This window comes from Anolis carolinensis, chromosome 1, assembly GCF_035594765.1.
Source record: "Anolis carolinensis isolate JA03-04 chromosome 1, rAnoCar3.1.pri, whole genome shotgun sequence".
Lineage (NCBI taxonomy): Eukaryota > Metazoa > Chordata > Lepidosauria > Squamata > Dactyloidae > Anolis > Anolis carolinensis.
Window position 1 is genome coordinate 329669226 of NC_085841.1, and position 18273 is coordinate 329687498.

The 18273-nt window shown below is 39.3% G+C and overlaps 1 protein-coding gene across 4 annotated transcripts in view; it reads left to right on the forward strand.

The window, feature by feature from the left end:
• The window catches only part of ylpm1 (YLP motif containing 1), a 78833-nt gene that overhangs the window by 17542 nt on the left and 43018 nt on the right, over positions 1-18273 (forward strand). For 3 of the 4 annotated variants that reach the window (XM_016991315.2, XM_008124123.3, XM_008124168.3), the window contains 8 exons: positions 922-1125; positions 1774-3056; positions 6804-8903; positions 9468-9588; positions 12526-12943; positions 14909-15001; positions 15392-15566; positions 18083-18216. In XM_016991315.2, the coding sequence (XP_016846804.2) occupies positions 922-1125; positions 1774-3056; positions 6804-8903; positions 9468-9588; positions 12526-12943; positions 14909-15001; positions 15392-15566; positions 18083-18216 (4528 nt within the window). The remainder of the gene's footprint in view (positions 1-921; positions 1126-1773; positions 3057-6803; positions 8904-9467; positions 9589-12525; positions 12944-14908; positions 15002-15391; positions 15567-18082; positions 18217-18273) is intronic. The other variant, XM_062968311.1, reaches the window with a different exon arrangement.

The window sequence follows — 18273 nt, forward strand, 5'->3', positions numbered from 1 at the left end:
TTCATGTCTCACGTAGAGATGGGAAGGCCTATCAAAAAATCAGAAAAATTGGGCTGGGGGGGGGGGGGATGAAAAAAATTGGGGGGACACACAGAAAAAAACACTTTTTTCTCAATGTTTTCTGTTTTTTTCCCAGGCCTTCCCATTTCTAGTCTCACGGCTGGATTGTAGCTTCAGATATTAATGCACTAGTATCTGCTGGAGTTTGGTTCCAGAACCCCCAAACCTGACCCCATGAATACCAAATCTGTGGGTGCTCCAGTCCCATTATATACAGTTGTATAGTAAAATAGTGTCCCATATTTAAAATGGAAAATCAAAATTTCTGTCTTATTACAACATTGTTAAGTGAAAAGAGATCTGACATCCAGAACTGTGTCTGCTTGGTCATGTTCCTCTAAATCATTTAACAATTTTCTATTAGCTCTTGCACAATCGTTCATGAAACAGTATAAGAATTTCACCCACTCATACATTTCTGAAGTCCAGTTCTTGTTTATAATTAAGTCTGCTTTCCTACTGCCCACCCCATAGCCCTCTATACTACTCACAAATTTGTTCTACATAACATGTTTTTAGGGCATGTGAGGGTAAGGGTTACAAGGGAGAAAAATTGCCTTCTCTTGGTTGCACTAATGGAAGCACTTCTGTCCACAAAGGGTGACAATTCGACAAAAACAAAAAGAGTACTAATTTTGGAAAGTAGCTATTGCTTTGTTGGAGGCTCTCCTTAAAAGTGAATCATTCTGCTTTGTACTTTGAGATATTTCATATGAGGGGCTTGCTGTTTCATTATACTGCATCTGAACCATCAATTGTATATGTGTATAAAACACACAGCAGTATTTTCAGTAGTCAGAGTTGTATATCTGATGTATCTTACACTGCTGAACAAACTTTCTTTTGCTTGATATTTACCAGTGCCCTCAGCTGAGCCTTGAGCCACCAGTGGACCCGGAGGAAAGTTTGCGATTACAGCAGTTGCAGGTGGCAGCAACACAATGGCAGCAGCATCCACAGCAGCGAGTGGGCTTTCAGTATCAGAGAATCATGCAAAAGCATGCACAGCTGCAACAAATTCTGCAGCACTACCAGCAGATCATGCAGCAGCCACCACATTTGCCTGTGAGTTTGATTCAGACTTCCTCCTTTTTAAATAAAATTGTTATTTTACTTGAATGCTGAGCATAGACTTTGGAGGGAGTCTTATTTGTCTGTATATATGTGGGCAGGTATCACACAGCCTCCCTCACCCCAAATCAGTTTTGAAGCCTGTAGAACTCCCATTCCTTCTTGTTTTGTTTTGTGGAAAAAGTTTACCTTCATAGGCCCACAGGTGTAATTCTCTTCTAAATTATAAGAAACTAAAATATTTGTTTACTAAAATCATATGAAACAGGTTGTGTAGAAAGAATTCTCATTAATTTCAGTGGAAGTGATCATAATAAATGTTTAGTGCAAGAGTATGACTTCATTTATGATGATTGGGGATTGAGATGTGATACATGTTATGTATATAATTTGTGAAGGATTATGGTATTTCAAGGCTTCAAGGCATGGCTGCACATTCAGTGTACAGTTACAATTTTATTAAAGCTATGAACAGTTTGAAATGTTTCATTTCTAAATCTGTATTTCGTTCATTTACATATTAGAAAAGGCTGTGCTTATAAAACATAGGACTATATCAGTTTCTAAATCTAATTGCTGACTGGAGTAGACCAGCTGAATGAAGCCAGCACATATGTAATTATTAATTTCTGTTTCTGGCAGACTTTCTCCGTGGAGATGCAACTGCAGCACTTTGAGACTCAGAATAAACAATTCCAACCACTTTACAAAGAATGGGAACGTGAATTTCAGCAATGGCAGGATCAGCTTCAGACTTACCCTCACAAAGATCAGCTTTATGAGTGTGAGAAACAGTGGATGATGTGGCAGGGACAGATGAAAGCTACTCATATTCACCTTCAAGAAAAAGTCAAGTCTCTTCGAAACATGAACAGTCAATATGCTAGCAGTGGAACTTTACCACTTCTATATTCTCCATATTCTCAAACAATGCAGAGTGGTATGCCAATGGCATCATCTACTTTGTCCTCAGCTTCACTCCCTCTGTCCTCTACTGGATTCTCTTCTGACCCACAGACATCTGATATGCCTGTTTCAAACGATCCTGGCCTTCAGTGCACCCAGGCCATTGAAACAAGGCCAAACGTGTTACCTACAGCAGGTTCTTCTAAATTTAAAACTACTGAATCACTTCCCAATTCCCAGCCCACAGAGATGGTAAGACCAGCTCTGCTTCCTACTCCTGCCTCTTCTTATGCATACAAAGCAGCTGAGTTACCGTCCAGTACCCATAACACAGAAGTAACTAGACCAACTCTTTTTCCTACTCCTAGTTGTATTTCTAATGCCAGTGAGCCACTTCCCACATCCCAGATGACAGATGTGGCCAGGCCAGGTCTGCTTCCTACTCCTACCTCCACTTCTACATTTAAAGCAGCTGAGACTCCTACCACCCCCCAGACCATGGAGTCAAGCAGACCAGCTCTGCTCCCTACCCCTACATATACTTCTTTCTCCTATAAAAATAATGATTCCTCAGTCACTTCCCAGTCAACTGAGGCAACCAGACCAGCTCTGCTTCCTACCCCTACTTCTACTTCATTGTCATTTAAAGCTTCTGATTCACTTGCCAGTTCCCAGGCCACTGAAACAGGCAGAGCAGCTCTTCTCCCTACCCCTGGTTCCTTTTCTTATAAAAATACAGATACATCTTCCACTTTATCTAGTCGCTCAAATCTAACATCATCTGCTAGCTCTTCAGACCAAGGAAGTTCTTATGTTCCTCTGGGTAAACAGCCCATGTTATTTGGTTCATCTGAACCAACTTCTGTTGAAGTGAAACCCCATTCTATAGTATCATCATCTGCATCTACTCCTACTACTACTACAACCACCACCATCACTTATCAGAACAGACAAGGGAGAACAGCTGGGTTTTCCGATTCTCCAAGAGGATCATACAATGAAGATCCAAGGGGCTCAAGGTAGGTTTTCTTTCTTTTCTTCTTTTTTTTGCATAGTAAAAATCAGTTATGTAATATCCCACAGTCATCCCATGGTCCCTGTCCAGTTGAAAACCATCTTTATCTTGTGGTTTGGAATGTTTTAAATCTGTCCACCTTGAAAAAAAAATATTCCAGAGCAACTCTGAAACAGACAAACACATCCATATCTGTTGATCTCCTTAATGAATGCTTGAAAAAGAAATGGGTATGTGAAATATTGAAATTATAGTTGTCCAATCAGGAATTCCAAAATATGAAATTTTTAATCTCTTTTTTGTTAAATTGTTAAAATATATGTTCCTTAAAAGTTGCCTATGTTACCTTCTAAACTTCCTCATGAGGAAAAGTGGATGTGTTATACCAGTGGTCCCCAAACTAAGGCCCGGGGGCCGGATGCGGCCCTCCAAGGTCATTTACCTGGCCCCCGCCCTCAGTTTTATAATATAATATTTTTATATCAGTTTTAATAATATAATATATTGTATATACATATAATATTGATAATAATCTTATGTTATACAATATAATACTAATAGTAATACCATATAATAATATTAATTATATGGTATATATTACATATTATATAATAATATAGTGGTATAGTTCAATATAGTAATATATAATGCTAATATTGTGTTATGCTAATAATATAATATATTGTATGTACATACAGCTGCTCTGAGTCCCCTTCAGGGTGAGAAGGGTGGGATATAAATGTAGTAAATAAATGCAGTAAATAAATAATTAATTTTAGACTTAGGCTCGGCCAAAGTCTGACATGATTTGAAGGCACACAACAACAACAACAACAACAACAACAACAACAATCCTAATTAACTTGACTATCTCATTGGCCAGTAGCAGGCCCACACTTTCCATTGAAATCCTAATTGGTTTATATTGGTTAAAATTGTTTTCATTTTTAAATATTGTATTGTTTGTTCGTTGTTGTTGTTGTTACACTACAAATAAGACATGTGCAGTATGCATAGGAATTTGTTTGTATTTTTTTCAAATGATAATTCGGCCCCTCAACAGTCTGAAGGATTGTGGACTGGCCCTCTGCTTAAAAAGTTTGGGGACCCCTGTGTTATACAGTACTCTACTTGTTTGTCTTTCGTCAAAGCTAGCCATTTGTATCACCACAAAATAGCTGTAAAATGATTACACTGAAGGACAGTTTAGAGAGGAAAGCAGTGAGCAAAGAATGTCTGCATTCACTTGACGACAACTTCTTACAGCAAGCCACTTCACACAGCTACTTTACTTGAGGAAAGGTGGACATAAGTTGGACCTAAAAAGTGAACTATTGAGTGGCTAAATACATATTTCTTGCCACTTCCTGCAACAGTTCAGTGGGAGCTCTAGTTTCCACGCTTAGGTCTGCTGCCAAATATGTAATTTGGATTTTGGAGCTTATGCAGCAGCAGAGAGGGGGTTAACTTGACCTCCTGTGGAAGGTAACTCCATATTCTAAGAGTAGGCACTGAAGAGGCTCCTTCCTATCCTCATCAACATGTTTGTGATGATAATGCAACCAAGGGAAAGCCCTCCCTCCCAAAATCTTAAAATTCAGGCCAGCTCATACTCTGGGATAAAGCAGTGAACAAACATATCATGTTTTAAAACCAACCCTAAAGGACTGGAGCCATTATATTATGATATTTTTTAAGCCAATCCTTTTTAAGTTGTGAAGAAAAATATCCATGTTATTGATATTGAATACTTGTTCAGAAGTCAGAAGAACTAAAAGGGCATATGCCCCCTGCTCTGGTATTAATAATCCATCAGGGTGATCAAAACTATCTCATATTCTAAGGACCCTTCCAGACAGGCCCTATAGCCCAGGATCTGATCCCAGATTTTCTGTTTACCCCAGATTGACAGTGCAGACTCATATAATCCACTTTAAAGCAGAAAATCTGGGATCAGATCCTGGGATATAGGGCTTGTCTGGAGGGGCCCTAGGCCTGACCTGAAGACAGATTGTAAAAAATCCAGAAGGCTCATTTCATCCAAGAATCAAGAGATTGCCCTCAACTTATCTTTTCCCAAAACTGGCACGTTGGACACTAATTGGAATACTGTAATTCATGGAGGGCATATTAATACAAGTTTTACAACATTCACCATAAGGTTGATTGTCGTAACTTCCATATTCAAATATGCATTTACCACTCTCTACTCACTCAGATCTTCCCTGACTGCTTTAATCAGTCAGAAAAGACAATGGTCAGAATGTGTATACCTGACTACAAACTATAAATGATAAGCCACTTTGAGTCTCTTTTTAGAGAGAAAACATGAGGTGTAAATCCTCATCATCCTCTTGTCCTCTTGTATATGGATTATGTTGGGGTGAGCAGGCACTGACTTTCAAAAATTAAAACTTTAGTTTGCAGTTCTGACTCAGTGAAACAAACTTTCTTTTCTTGTTAAAGTTGGACCGAATATTGAAAGTCCTGAGGAGAAAGGATGCTTTGAGTAATAGAAAACCCGCTTTCTCAATCTCCTTTTTCAAATAAACTTGCCTTCCAGAGTCACTTGGCAAACAGGTGCAGGCGAGCCATGAAAGGACTCTGAAAGGTTACAGGGTCCAACTTCTTGGTTGCCTTCCTGGCTGCTTGATATCACACAGAATGTGTGAATGGGGAGGACAGCACAGGATCCTGGCAAGTTACAGCTTTCCAGATTCTTGGCTGCCCATTGCTGTTCCCATCAACACACAGAGCTAAGAAATATCACCCTATCACCCTGCTGCCACAGACTTTCTCCCTTCTTCAAAAACTCCAAACCTTTCAGAGACATCTGGCATCAGAGAGAAAATTGCTACAAAGAACTGTTTGGACATAATGCTTCCATCTATATTTAAAGTGATCGATCTGATTTGTTGTTTTCCTAAATTCAAGACTTTCTAGAACCCCAGATATCAGTTGATTAACATGCCCTAAATGTGTATTTCAGACTCACAGATAGTTGTGCTTCATTCCTTTTCTGTTTCCCTCACCTGTCTGTCCCCGAGTATAGCTGAAACAGTAGAATAATGATAGTCACCCTTCCACATTTGTGGGTTTCCTTATGTGGAATTCATTATTCACAGATTTGATTAATATAGTGTCTCTAGGATTCTGCAGGCCCTTCAGCACAACTCAATAGTCAATTTCCAGCTCACTGAACACCTAAAGGTGTTCCCTCGTGTTTATTTTTTTTCAATTCATAGTTTTCCATTTTCCTGGGGATCCTGTGCACTGAACCCCAGATAATATGGAAGGCTAATTGAACATCCATCTGTGCCAGTTGTCTTGTGGATAGAAGAATGTGATAGAATCATAGATTTGGAAGAGAGCATAAAAGCCATCTAATCCAACCCCATGCAATGCAGGAAGACATAATCCAAGTACTCGGACCCAAAACTTCCTGCCAGTCCTGCTAAGTTCAGGGAGTTATGTCTAACTTGGCCATTGTTTTCATGGCTAAATATAATATCTACTTTACTTGATTTTTCTAGTTTAATTTGCTTCCTTTTGAAAAGGGGAAGTTTGTGTGGAATCCATCCTCATCCTGGTTGCATTCTTTTGTATCATTACATCTTTCTGATTACTTTTTATGTTCATTACTACTTCATGAGGTTTTAATTTGACAAAAAGAACTTGTTACATTGTTCAATAATGCAGTCTGATTGTATAATTTTTTCTTACGGGAATTTTTTTCTTTCTAAACACAAAGGTTTGATGAACCACGAGGAAGAGGTTTTGAGAGATTTGACTCCCCAAGACAGAGAATGCCTCATATTCAGGGCCAACGTTTAGAAGGTCCATGGCCAAGGCTTCAAAATCAGCCTAACGATGGATTATCAGGCAAACAGGGGCCTATCCCTCGGGGTCCAGCAGCAGCATTTTATAGTCCTTCAGGTGCATCACAAATCCAGACATCTCAAGCTGGTGGCCCACATTGGCGAGGACCTAGACCTCCTCTGGGACACCAGAATCATCACAGAGAAAGTAAAGAATCTCTTACTGAAATGGCAAGTGGCCAGACAGTGGCAAATAAATCTAAATTTACACCAGATACAAAAGTATCTGACCCAGGTCAGCCCGATAAGGACTTGTCTGCAGCACAACAAAATCTATCCAAAAAAGAGTCTGAGGTAATGTCAGAAGCAAAAAAGCAAAATTTAGCTGAATCTGCATCACAATCAGAAACTTCAAAAGCATCTAGCTGTACTTCAACTGTTCTGCATCAGCCACCAGTATCTTCACTTCCTCCAAAATCCGGAGCGAAGAAAGCATTACTACCATCACCAGTAATAGGAAATAAAGATGTTAACTCTATGGAAAATAAATTGGCTTCAGAAAATAATCAGAGCAAGGAACAGTCTAAAGTGGAGGACAGGGAAAGGGGCCAAGTTACGCCAAGAGATACGCCGGCAAAAGGGCCAGTTGGCAGAGGCAGGGGCCAGGGTAGAATGGAAGATACAAGAGGCAGGGGCCGGGGGCGCTTTGGAGATGTCAGAGGCAGAGGAATGTCAAATAGAGGTAGAGGTCAGACTAGAGATGTAGCTGGTAGAGATGTAAGCAGTGGACTAGGAAACCATGACAAGCTATCAGAGGGCAGTTGGGAATCTGAGATAGGAGGACAGCCTGGCAACCAAGAAAGGGCATTGGGTAGGAGACCAAGCAGCCAGGAGAAGGGGTTACCACCACGGATGGGCAACAAAGAAAGGGACTGTGCAAGTAGCCTAGAAAGAGGTACAGTCAGGCCTCCCAACAGCCAGGAGAGAGGACTGGATTGGCAGACTGAGAGCAGGGAGAGGGACCCAGTTCATCAAGCTAGTAGCTGGGAGAGAGACCTAGTCAGGAGACCTAGTAGTCAGGAAAGAGAACTAGGGAGGAGGAGGAGGCCTGGTAAATGGGAGAGGGCTCTGTACAGATACGATGGAGGTGATAATGAAAATGTACCTCAATTTTGTGAAGAACAAACTAGGCCTCCATGGGCTTACAGAGAAGTTGGAATGGAAGAAGGACATCCATTTGAATACAGAGATATTCCTCCCCCAGAGCACAGGCGATCGGATGATTGGGACAGAGACAGATACTGGCATGACCATGACCAGGGGTATGATGATCCCCATGATTCATATGAGAGAGATGACTTATTACCACACCGCCATCCATTGCCTCCACTTTCACCTCTGCCCCCTCTGCCTCCTTTACCTCCCATATCTACTGATGTAGAGAGACAAGATCCACTTTGGGATGACTGGGAACGGCCTGTGCATAGAGACAGGGAGATAGAAAGAGATCTTGATCGGATCAGAAGACCCATGGATGTGTATGATCATAGATTAGAAAGAGACTGGGACAGAGATTACTTGAGACCACTGGACAGGGATGCAGCGAGTCATGATCTGGATATACCTCCTCTCCCTCCATTGCCTCCTCTTCCTCCTTTAGACAGATATCATGAGGATCGGTGGTTGGATGAAAGAGAGAGAGATTTCTATGACAGAGATCCTAGAGAACGGGGAGAGCTAAGAATTCGAGAGTATCCAGAGAGACATGATATGTGGAGAGAACAGCCTGACTTACCACCTGACAGGGGTGATTGGGAAAGGGAAAGGTTTTCAGATAGGTGGTACCAGGATGAAAGGGATAGATTCCCACTTTTAGAAGATCGTATGGAACCACCGCCTCTGCCACCACGGCCTGATTTACTGGGAGAAGAGTCAAATGTAACCTCTGAGCAGTCTGTGGGAGGAGTAATGATCCTTAGTCAAAGACAGCATGAAATCATTTTGAAAGCAGCTCAAGAGCTAAAAATGATACGGTGAGTTGATACTGTACTTATTTATTTTGTTTTATGTGCCTTCAAGTAGATTTCACATGGCAGTTCCATCATGGGATTTTCTTGGGAATATTTTTCTTTTCTTTTCAAGGGGGGGGGGGGGTTAGCTATTACCCAGGGTCACCCAATAGGTTTCTATGGCTGACTGCACATTCAAACACTGATCTCCCAGAGTCCTGGTCCAGCATTGAAACCACTACAGCACACTGGTTTTCAGTATTTGTTTATTTATTTTAAAAAATGTTTATTTATTATAGAAATGTACCCATTTTAGGTCTCTTCCCATCCATCGTCCTGTAAGTTATAAATCACTGAGATTTACTTTTATCGATTTAATGAATTTGCAGTATTTTAAAAGTGTTAGAAATTTTCTCATACTATTAAGGAAAACTTGTGAGCAGAACATACCCATGGTATGTTCAATTCTCCAGCCTCTCTGAAAATGGTATAATGTGTATATCATGGTTTAATATGGGTGTGTTATAATTTAATTGCTGGTTCGTAAAAGCATTTTAAGAAAATAATATATATACATTTTCTCTACAGAGAACAGAAGGAACATATGCATCACATAAAAGAATATCTTCCTGAGCCCCAAATGTCTGAATTGTCACAGCAGGAAATGGCTATATCACAGAATACAGCTAGTAGAAAGGATAATTTTCTGGTAAGTTGAGCACTGCTATGGGCATACCTGGACAAATGTGACTTTGATATTATATGTATGACTGTTGTTACATTTTCTAAAAAAGATTTTAAAATTTGGTTTCCTACCAAATAGTGGTCCACTGTAGAGTTTGAAGTTGCATAAATGATGAGCTCTGTATTTTTTTAATTGTTGGAATTAAAAGAAGTAACCATAAATACCTAGCTTAACAAGAAAAATATGATTTTATCATTGACTTTAAAGATTTAATTCTGGGGGAGTTCTGCTAGGAAAGTATTTCATGATCTCATTCAAGCAGATTGTTTTAAATTTAGTTCCAACATCTTTGATAAAGATAGAAACATAAAGCCATCTTGGGTAATAATAATAATAATAATAATAAAACTTTATTTATATACCGCCCTATCTTCCAGATGGGACTCAGGGCGGTTTACAGTCATAAAAGCAACACAAACATTACATAACAACATAATACACATTATTAAACAAAGTAAAATAATACAATTATAACAATAAATCACACTTACATGACCAGATCAAGGGGATGGGAACTATAAACCCAATATATTAAAATGTATCATTTTAGGCTAGGGAAATCTTGTGCAATATATTCAGGCTCAGAAATCGGCGGTAGTCCAATATAATTACTCAAAAACCTGCCGACACCACCAGGTCTTCAGTTCCTTACGGAAATTGGATAATGTAGGGGATTGCCTGAACAATTGTAAGAACAAGGGACTTAAGGAGAAGATATTTGATTAATGCCAGGTCTTTACCACAAACTGTGTGACATTAAATGCTGATCCTGGATGATATTTCAAGGGGCTGTTCTAGGTTCGTAACAATCTAAGCTAGGCTGTACCAATAGTAATTTGAAAGGAAGAACTGCCATGAAATTTTTTTCTCTTTCTTTCTGAAGAGGCATCCTTGATTCCTGAACAGTTCGGTGTACCTTGTTTTTATAATTTGTAATCTATCTTTCATTCAAAAAGGAAGCCTACTGTGATTTAAAATTGCACAAATAGTTATAATCCAAATCACATAAAATGTAACAGCATTGCAGAATGCAATGGAGTAGTCAACCCAGCAGTTATTCTGGATTTCCCCCAAACTGAATTGATTTTGCCTGTGTTTTGGAAGGTCACATGGCAGATGCCTTTCAGAAGCAGCTACATAATGTTAGAACCATTGTAGAACAATCCGATTTTCATCTCTATGATTCAAAGAAATTTCATTTGGGGGACTTCTTATGAAGACCTCAATAGCCAAGGGAAAATATGGGAAATTTACTTCATATAATATCTTGTCCAGGTTTCAGGAGGTAAGAATTTTGTAGGTTATTTTCATAACCTTTAATAGATCTGGGAAATGACCGTCATCCTTTGCAATTACCAAATTGAGAGGAGGGTTGCTTCATTATGAATAAAATTGGAACAGTAAGGGCAGGGAAATATCTCTTGGGCCAAGGACTGAAATCATTTTCAGAGACGTTCTTGTGGAGTATGCATTCAAGGAGTTGACAGGGTAGAGGCAAAAGGATGGGATCAAAATGTCCGATTATTTTGGCCCTTAATGCCAGTAAGCCAACCTTGGTGGAAAGCAGTTCAATATTCCAAATGGTAAAAAAAAATCTGAACAAAAGCTGATAAATCACCAAATTATGGCGCCATGGGGAAGGGAGTGTGTTCATCTGGTGCATTGGAGTAACTGATCTTTGAATTCAACATGGTGGCTATTTCAGTCCTTATCCATTAGACCTAGAAATACAGTTAACTAAACAAACTATGGGGGTTTATAACAGAACAGCTACAAAAAGCATGATTCACAATGGATTTGTTTTCAAACTTAAGTTAATGCTAACCTTATTTTGTTGTCCCAGATAAAAAATACCCTGTTTCCCCAAAAATAAGACATCCCTTGAAAATAAGACCTAGTAGAGGTTTTGCTGAATTGCTAAATATAAGGCCTCCTCCGAAAGTAAGACCTAGCAAAGTTTTTGTTTGGTAGCATGCCTGCCAAACAGAACAAAAGAACATGCTTTTGTTTGGAAGCATGCAGGATCGGTAAATGTATGCATCATAGAGTGTTGTACATGGAAATAATAGTAGTAACACTAAATTCTTGATAGGATTCACAGTTTGTCTGGTTATGCTGGTTTGTGACGACAATTACTGTACAGTATATAATAAATGTGAATTCTTCTTCATGGAAAAATAAGACATCCCCTGAAAATAAGACCTAGTGCATCTTTGGGAGCAAAAATTAATATAATACACTGTCTTATTTTCAGGGAAACATGGTAGCAGTTTAAAAAAGAAACTCTCCCTTCTGTCTTGGTGGGAGAAAGGATTGTTTCAACCTCAGCCTTTCTCTGTTCTCTTCCTTCTTAATACAAGTTGATCTAAATCATGGATTAGCTTGACATGCTTGCACCAAGACGGAGCCTATTCTACATTGTCATCTAAAATCCAGGCTATCTGCTTTGAACTGGATTGCATGACAGTGTAGACTAATATAATCCAGTATAAAGCAGATCGGGATTTTATATGGCAGTGTAGATGGAGCCTGATAGTTTATAAATCTTTTAATTACAAATTTCCTTTTCTCTGCTCCCCTTTGGAAATGCAGACTGAGGTCCCAATAGAGGAGCAGTCTGTTACTCCAGCTGTATACATAAAATGTCACACGAAATGTTCTCAGACATTTTGACCAGTAGCTCTTCCTTAACAAGTAACAAACCTTCCATATTAATAGATATAATCATTAGCAATGTAGAAAGCTACAGTAAATGTGGTCACTGTTGCCCATTTTTGGTCAAAAATTATTTAGCCACTTGTGTTCCCTCAATTTTTATCAGTTTTATACTTTTTATTCAATGCTTTTGACACGAAATAAATAACTTCAGTTGTAATTATAAAACCACCCGTCTTGTTTCAGAAGCCTACCCCAAGCCAGATGCCAACAATCAAGCCAGCTACTTCAGTGGCAAAGCCTTCTGTCCCAATTATGGCGCCATCTATTCCAACGACAAAAGCTTTCCAACAAGCTGCTCTACCAACACAGCCAAATGCTCCAATTCTCATGTCAACTGCAGCACCCACACACGTTGCAGCTCCTGTGATAAAGTCATCGCCTGGCATGAACCAGGAGCGTTGGGATGAAGATTCATTCCAGGGACTTTGGGATATCAGTGAAGATAAAGGTTTAAAGTTAGAGTATGACTCTTTTAGAGCAGGTCCTTCATTGCCCTCATCAACAATCCCAGCATCCATTGCTCCAGGAATGGCACAGTTTTCCAAGCCACCAATTATTCATCAGACAGTTGATTATGGACATGGACACAGTCATGGCCAAGGTGAAATGTGTTAAATTTTCTTAATGCTACCTAACCTATTAAGCATGAATAGAAACTGTTGTCTTCAGAGGAGCACAGCAAATATCATTGTGTGTATTCTAAATGAGAAGTTTAGAGGGACATTGGTGTTAAGTATGAGACCCTTCACCTTTCTATCTTAATTATCTTTTGAGTTTCTTACTTAACTAAGAAATTCTTGCTACATTTCTTTTGGAGTAGGAATATACTCCCCTCCAAATTCACCCAGAGCTACCCTATTGGATTCAGTAAAGGGAAATGAGCTGGCATTCCCCTTTAAGACACTGTGTTTGAGGAATACTTCCCCAAAGTGTTAACCAGTGGTAAACAGCATATATTCCCTGTATGTCTTATTTGCAAGGAAGAGGCCAACTACACACATGTACACACTGCCTTACCATTAGAATTAAACAGCATAGTACTGATGATGGGAGGAAGATGCAAATGCCGTTACAACAAGACACACAGGAAATATGCACCATGTTTCTTGCTGATTAGCTTTTCTCTTAGGCATTCCATACTCATCTTGTTAGAAATGGAAGTACCAGCTCTTGATGACTTCTGCAGACCCTAAAAACGTAGTAAATAAGATGAATATTCTTCACATTCACCTTTTTAATAGAAAATTCTGTTATTATTGTTTCCCTAAATTTTGTTGTCAATAGTCAGGATTAAGAGTGAAAAATATGTACATTGTGTTGGTCACCGGTACCATAGAAGGCGTGGATTAGTTTGAACCCAGTACTAGTAAACAATAATATACCAGTTGGCAGTCTACATGACTATTATGAAGGAATCCGAAGTTGCCATTTTACTAGAAGAGGTTGATTCATGTGTTACAATTTGTATATTATTTGTGTATTAAAACAGTTCTATAACTCCACTGAAATGATAGAGCTGTTTAAATAAGTGGAGTCCTTTTCTTGTTAAAGCATTTCAGGTATTATTATTTGAATTTACAGAAGATATGTTACAGAGGGTTGTAAAATTAAGAATAGTATAGAAAAAAAGATGTTGGACTAGTCTGGAGTAAGACACTTCCTGATCAAGAGTGTTCTTAATGTTTGTCATAGTGGTTGTTTCTTAATAATTATTTCTTGATGCTTTTGTTGGAATATACAATTGTTTTGGTAGATTTGCCACTACGCCACAGTGTTTTCCTACTTACATCTCTAGGGCATATCTTATGGGGCATCTCATGATGTTCACATGTCAAACAGACCCTTCTTGCGCCCAACGCAGGACAAGGCCACATAATCTTGTTTTGCCCACATTAACCAGGAGCCCCGGTGGAGTAGTGGATTAAAGCCTTGTAACTTGAAGGTTGGGTTGCTGACCTGAAAGCTGCCAGTTTCAAATCCCACCCGGGGAGAGTGCGGATGAACTCCCTCTATCAGCTCCAGCTCCATGCGGGGACATGAGAGAAGCCTCCCACAAGGATGGTAATAACATCAAAACATCCAGGTGTCCCCTGGGCAACGTCCTCGCAGACAGCCAATTCTTTTACACCAGAAGCGACTTGCAGTTTCTCTGACACAAAAAAAAGCCAAAACCAAAGTCAAGGAGTACTACAAAAGCTCCAGAGCAGTCCCACACTTTGGGGTTACTCTTGGTTAGCCTGAAAGTTGTTACAAGATCCATTTGCATACTGATCCAGACTAACATTACTATGTCTTAATATTTGTAAGTAAGGCAAAACATGTAATCTTCATATTGTGTTTAACTTTTTGATCTAAGTCAGGCATGGGCAAACTTCAGTCCTCCAGATGTTTTGGACTTCCAAAGGGCCAAAGTTTGCCCATGCCTAACCTAAATGATTGCTGTAGGTCATATTTTAAGTAGCAGGTAGCTGTTATCTTCTCCGGAGTAGTTATTTTTATAAAGAAATTATAAATGTGTTGAAAGAAGGAGTCTTTACTTAAATTATTGCCAATTTATATTTAACAGACATTAGCACCAATAAAGGTGGACATATTCCTTATGGGGAACGAATAGCTCTACGTCCAGAACCTCCTCATGAAAGACAGTCCTTTTCAAAAGGTGAGTATATCTTTGCTACTGCTATGAAGAAGGCAGGCATCACTTTAATAATTGGTAGCATTCTTCTGTTTTGTAACAAAGGTGATTTAAATACTTCCCCGTGCTTTCGGGTTTTAAAAATATTTAGTTAGGACTATTCTAGAGATAAAAATGTGGTGAATTCAAGATTCTTCTGCATTGGAGTGCAGGACGGACTGCCACTTTTTGAATATCCTCATATATGTTTTAAGATCCTGTACATAAGAAAACAACAGAGAGAGTGTTATATAGTTTTATCTATAATTAAATAATTTTCTTGAAAGGAATGTTTAATATGAGGAAACATCTTCACTTTTATTTTGTGTTTAATTACAGGACAGTTCTAAAATAATTTAGTTTTTGTTTTTTCAGAACATCCAAGCCAACGAGATCGATACATGAAGGAGAGAGACAATTATTTTGAGCGGCAAAATAATACTTCAGATCACAGAGATTTCAGGAGAGAACGAGAACCATTTAGGGAACGTATTTCTGGGGAGCATGAACGGGAAAGATTTGACAAAGAACGCTATCCACGAGAAGATAGGTACATAATGTAGAAGTAATTGATGCAGAAGTGTGTCCCCATAGTGAGGGTACATCTTAATTTAGCATTTTTGTTTAAAATTATTATTTGAGCAGTTTTATGTTTGTTTGTTTTTTTTTGTTGTGTATATTTCCATTGTATAGCGACTCTAAGGTGAACCTATCATGAGCTTTTTTGTCAAGATTAGTTCAGAGGGCATTTGAGGCTGATAGAGAGTGACTTGCTTTTGGTCACTATGGCCAGCCAAGGAGTTCCAAGTCCTGATCTCCAGAATTATATTCCAGTGCTCAAACCCCTTTACACCACACTAGCAACAATTGAGATTTTTTATCATACAGACTCAAATATAGTAACATGGGCTTATGTGAATATTAAATACATAAATAACTTTTTTAAACTTACCATGTGGAGAAGGTGTCTCTGCTGAAGGTTTATCACCAATCCTTGTTTCCACGACAAGCCAACATTTTCAAAATCCAGTTGTCAGAGGTGCAGAAAGCGAGGTGACATCCTCTGAACAGGGGCATAGACAGCAAAACAAAAGTTACAGAAATATTACCCCTTCCCTATGCTATCCAAAACGATAAAAAAATTGGTTGAAGTTACACTTTCAAAACGCACCTGTTCCAACTTACATAGAAATACAACTTAAGAAAAAACTAACAAAACCTATCTTGTTCATAACCCAGGAACTTCCTGTAGTTTGGATTTTGTAACATCATCTGTACACATTATAAAAGTGAAAAATGTGTATGTGTGTATGTGGAGGAGGTGTCCACTTACACAGACAGCCTCCCGCCTCCACAAACAGCTATAGTTCCCACTGAGCAGGAGACACCAATGGCCCTCCCTCCACTGACGTGCAAGTTCTAGAGAGCACCATGAACATGTAGCCCAAACCCTGCCAATGTCCTCCACAAATGCCATTCTGTCCCCCACCCAGGTGAAGGCTTTCATGCGGGGACAATTCCATCCTAGATGTTCTCTTTTTCCTCCAGAATGGACATCCCAGGGTTCCTTAATTTGTATGACCCCACCCACTGCCTCTACCTTAACCCTTTCCTATGGCACACAGTTAACAGAGGAATGGATCAGCAACTGAACAAGAGGTCTGGGGAGAATTCATCATGATTTACAGGAGTTGTACTTTACCTACACCCAGAGAGCACTGTTAACCCAACTAACGATGGATCTGGACCAAATTTGCCACGGATAATGGGACTCGCAGTACCTTCGGTGATACTGTGACCACCGGCAATGGACTGGGACCAAACTTGGTACAGAGAAGCCCCTTGACCAACTGAACATACTGCAGTGGTTTAGAGAAATGTATCTTGGTTTTGGGAGTTGTAGTTCATCTGCATCCAGAAAGCACTAAATCCATCTGATGTCAGTTCTGGACTAAACTTGGTACAGAGACCCAACATGACCAATTGTGAATACTTGGGGGTGATTGCCCTGGGAATCTGGGAGTTGTAGTTCACCCTTATCCAGACAGCACTGAACCCAGCCAACAACAGATCTGGATCAAACTTCAGTGATACTTCCTAGCATCCCAAATCAAACAATGCTTTCTTCTAATAACCCGGGCACCGCCGAGTCCCCAAGCTAGTCTCTTCTAAATATGATGTTGTTTGTATATTTCAGCATAAGATGCATCAGCATCATTTTGAAAGAACTGTTGATGAAACTATAAACTAGATTTGGCTGACCTATGTGGTGAGCATTCTTCTATCACTGTGGCAGTTTAGGGCAAAATCTATCTTTTGGTGAGCATTTCACTCCTCCAGTTTCAAAGAGCAGTGTATTTAGAGTTGTAGAAATAAACCCCTTACAAATTTATACCCTGATTTTTTTCCTGTATTCCCCCTGTTCCCAAGGTTTGGACCCCCTGGCAGCCAAAAAAACCCAAAAAAATGAACACGTAATGGTGTAGAAGGAGCCATCAAGAGCAGATACTCTCCCAACACCATATGTCATTCACATTTACCTTACCTTGATTTATCTCGGGGTGTCAACTTGTAGCTTCCACCTGTAGTCAAATTCCACCTCTCATATTTTAAAATAAAGAAACAACCGGTACTACCTTCAGAAAACCATTTTTGCCAAGAAAATGGTGGTGACAGGGTCTCATTAGGGTTGCCATAGATTGGAAACAATGTGAAGGCACATAACAATTACCATTAAATAATTGGACTTCTGTAAAGCATGATTATATAATCTGTTATATAGTTGTATAAAAACCTAAAGACTGCTTACTTGGAAACATGTTTGTATATTTCTAAAAATGGGGTAGGAAGGACTTCTAGATTCCAAGAGACCAGTTAATATTTTCTTATCTGTTGTATTGCTAGGTGTGTGCTAACAAGAGTCTGTTCCTTGTGTCTAATAGTAGCATATCAGTTTGGCTAAGAATTAGATGATCACAGGGTGTTGTATACATTTTCATAATGTATTCAAAATAATGTGTACATTCTTATTGTTTGTGTTAACAAAATACTGTCTCCATTTGGTAGGCCATCTCCTTCAAGAACTCAGTCTTACCGTGACAAAGACTATTCAAACGCAAGGAAGGGAGGATTTGAAAGGCAGCCATATGAGAGGAAACCTGATCGTCCGCCTTATGATCATGGGCATTCTATGTTTGGAGGTATAATTCTTGAATCTTGAAGAAATGATAGTCTGTCAACTTGATTGATCCAGCATG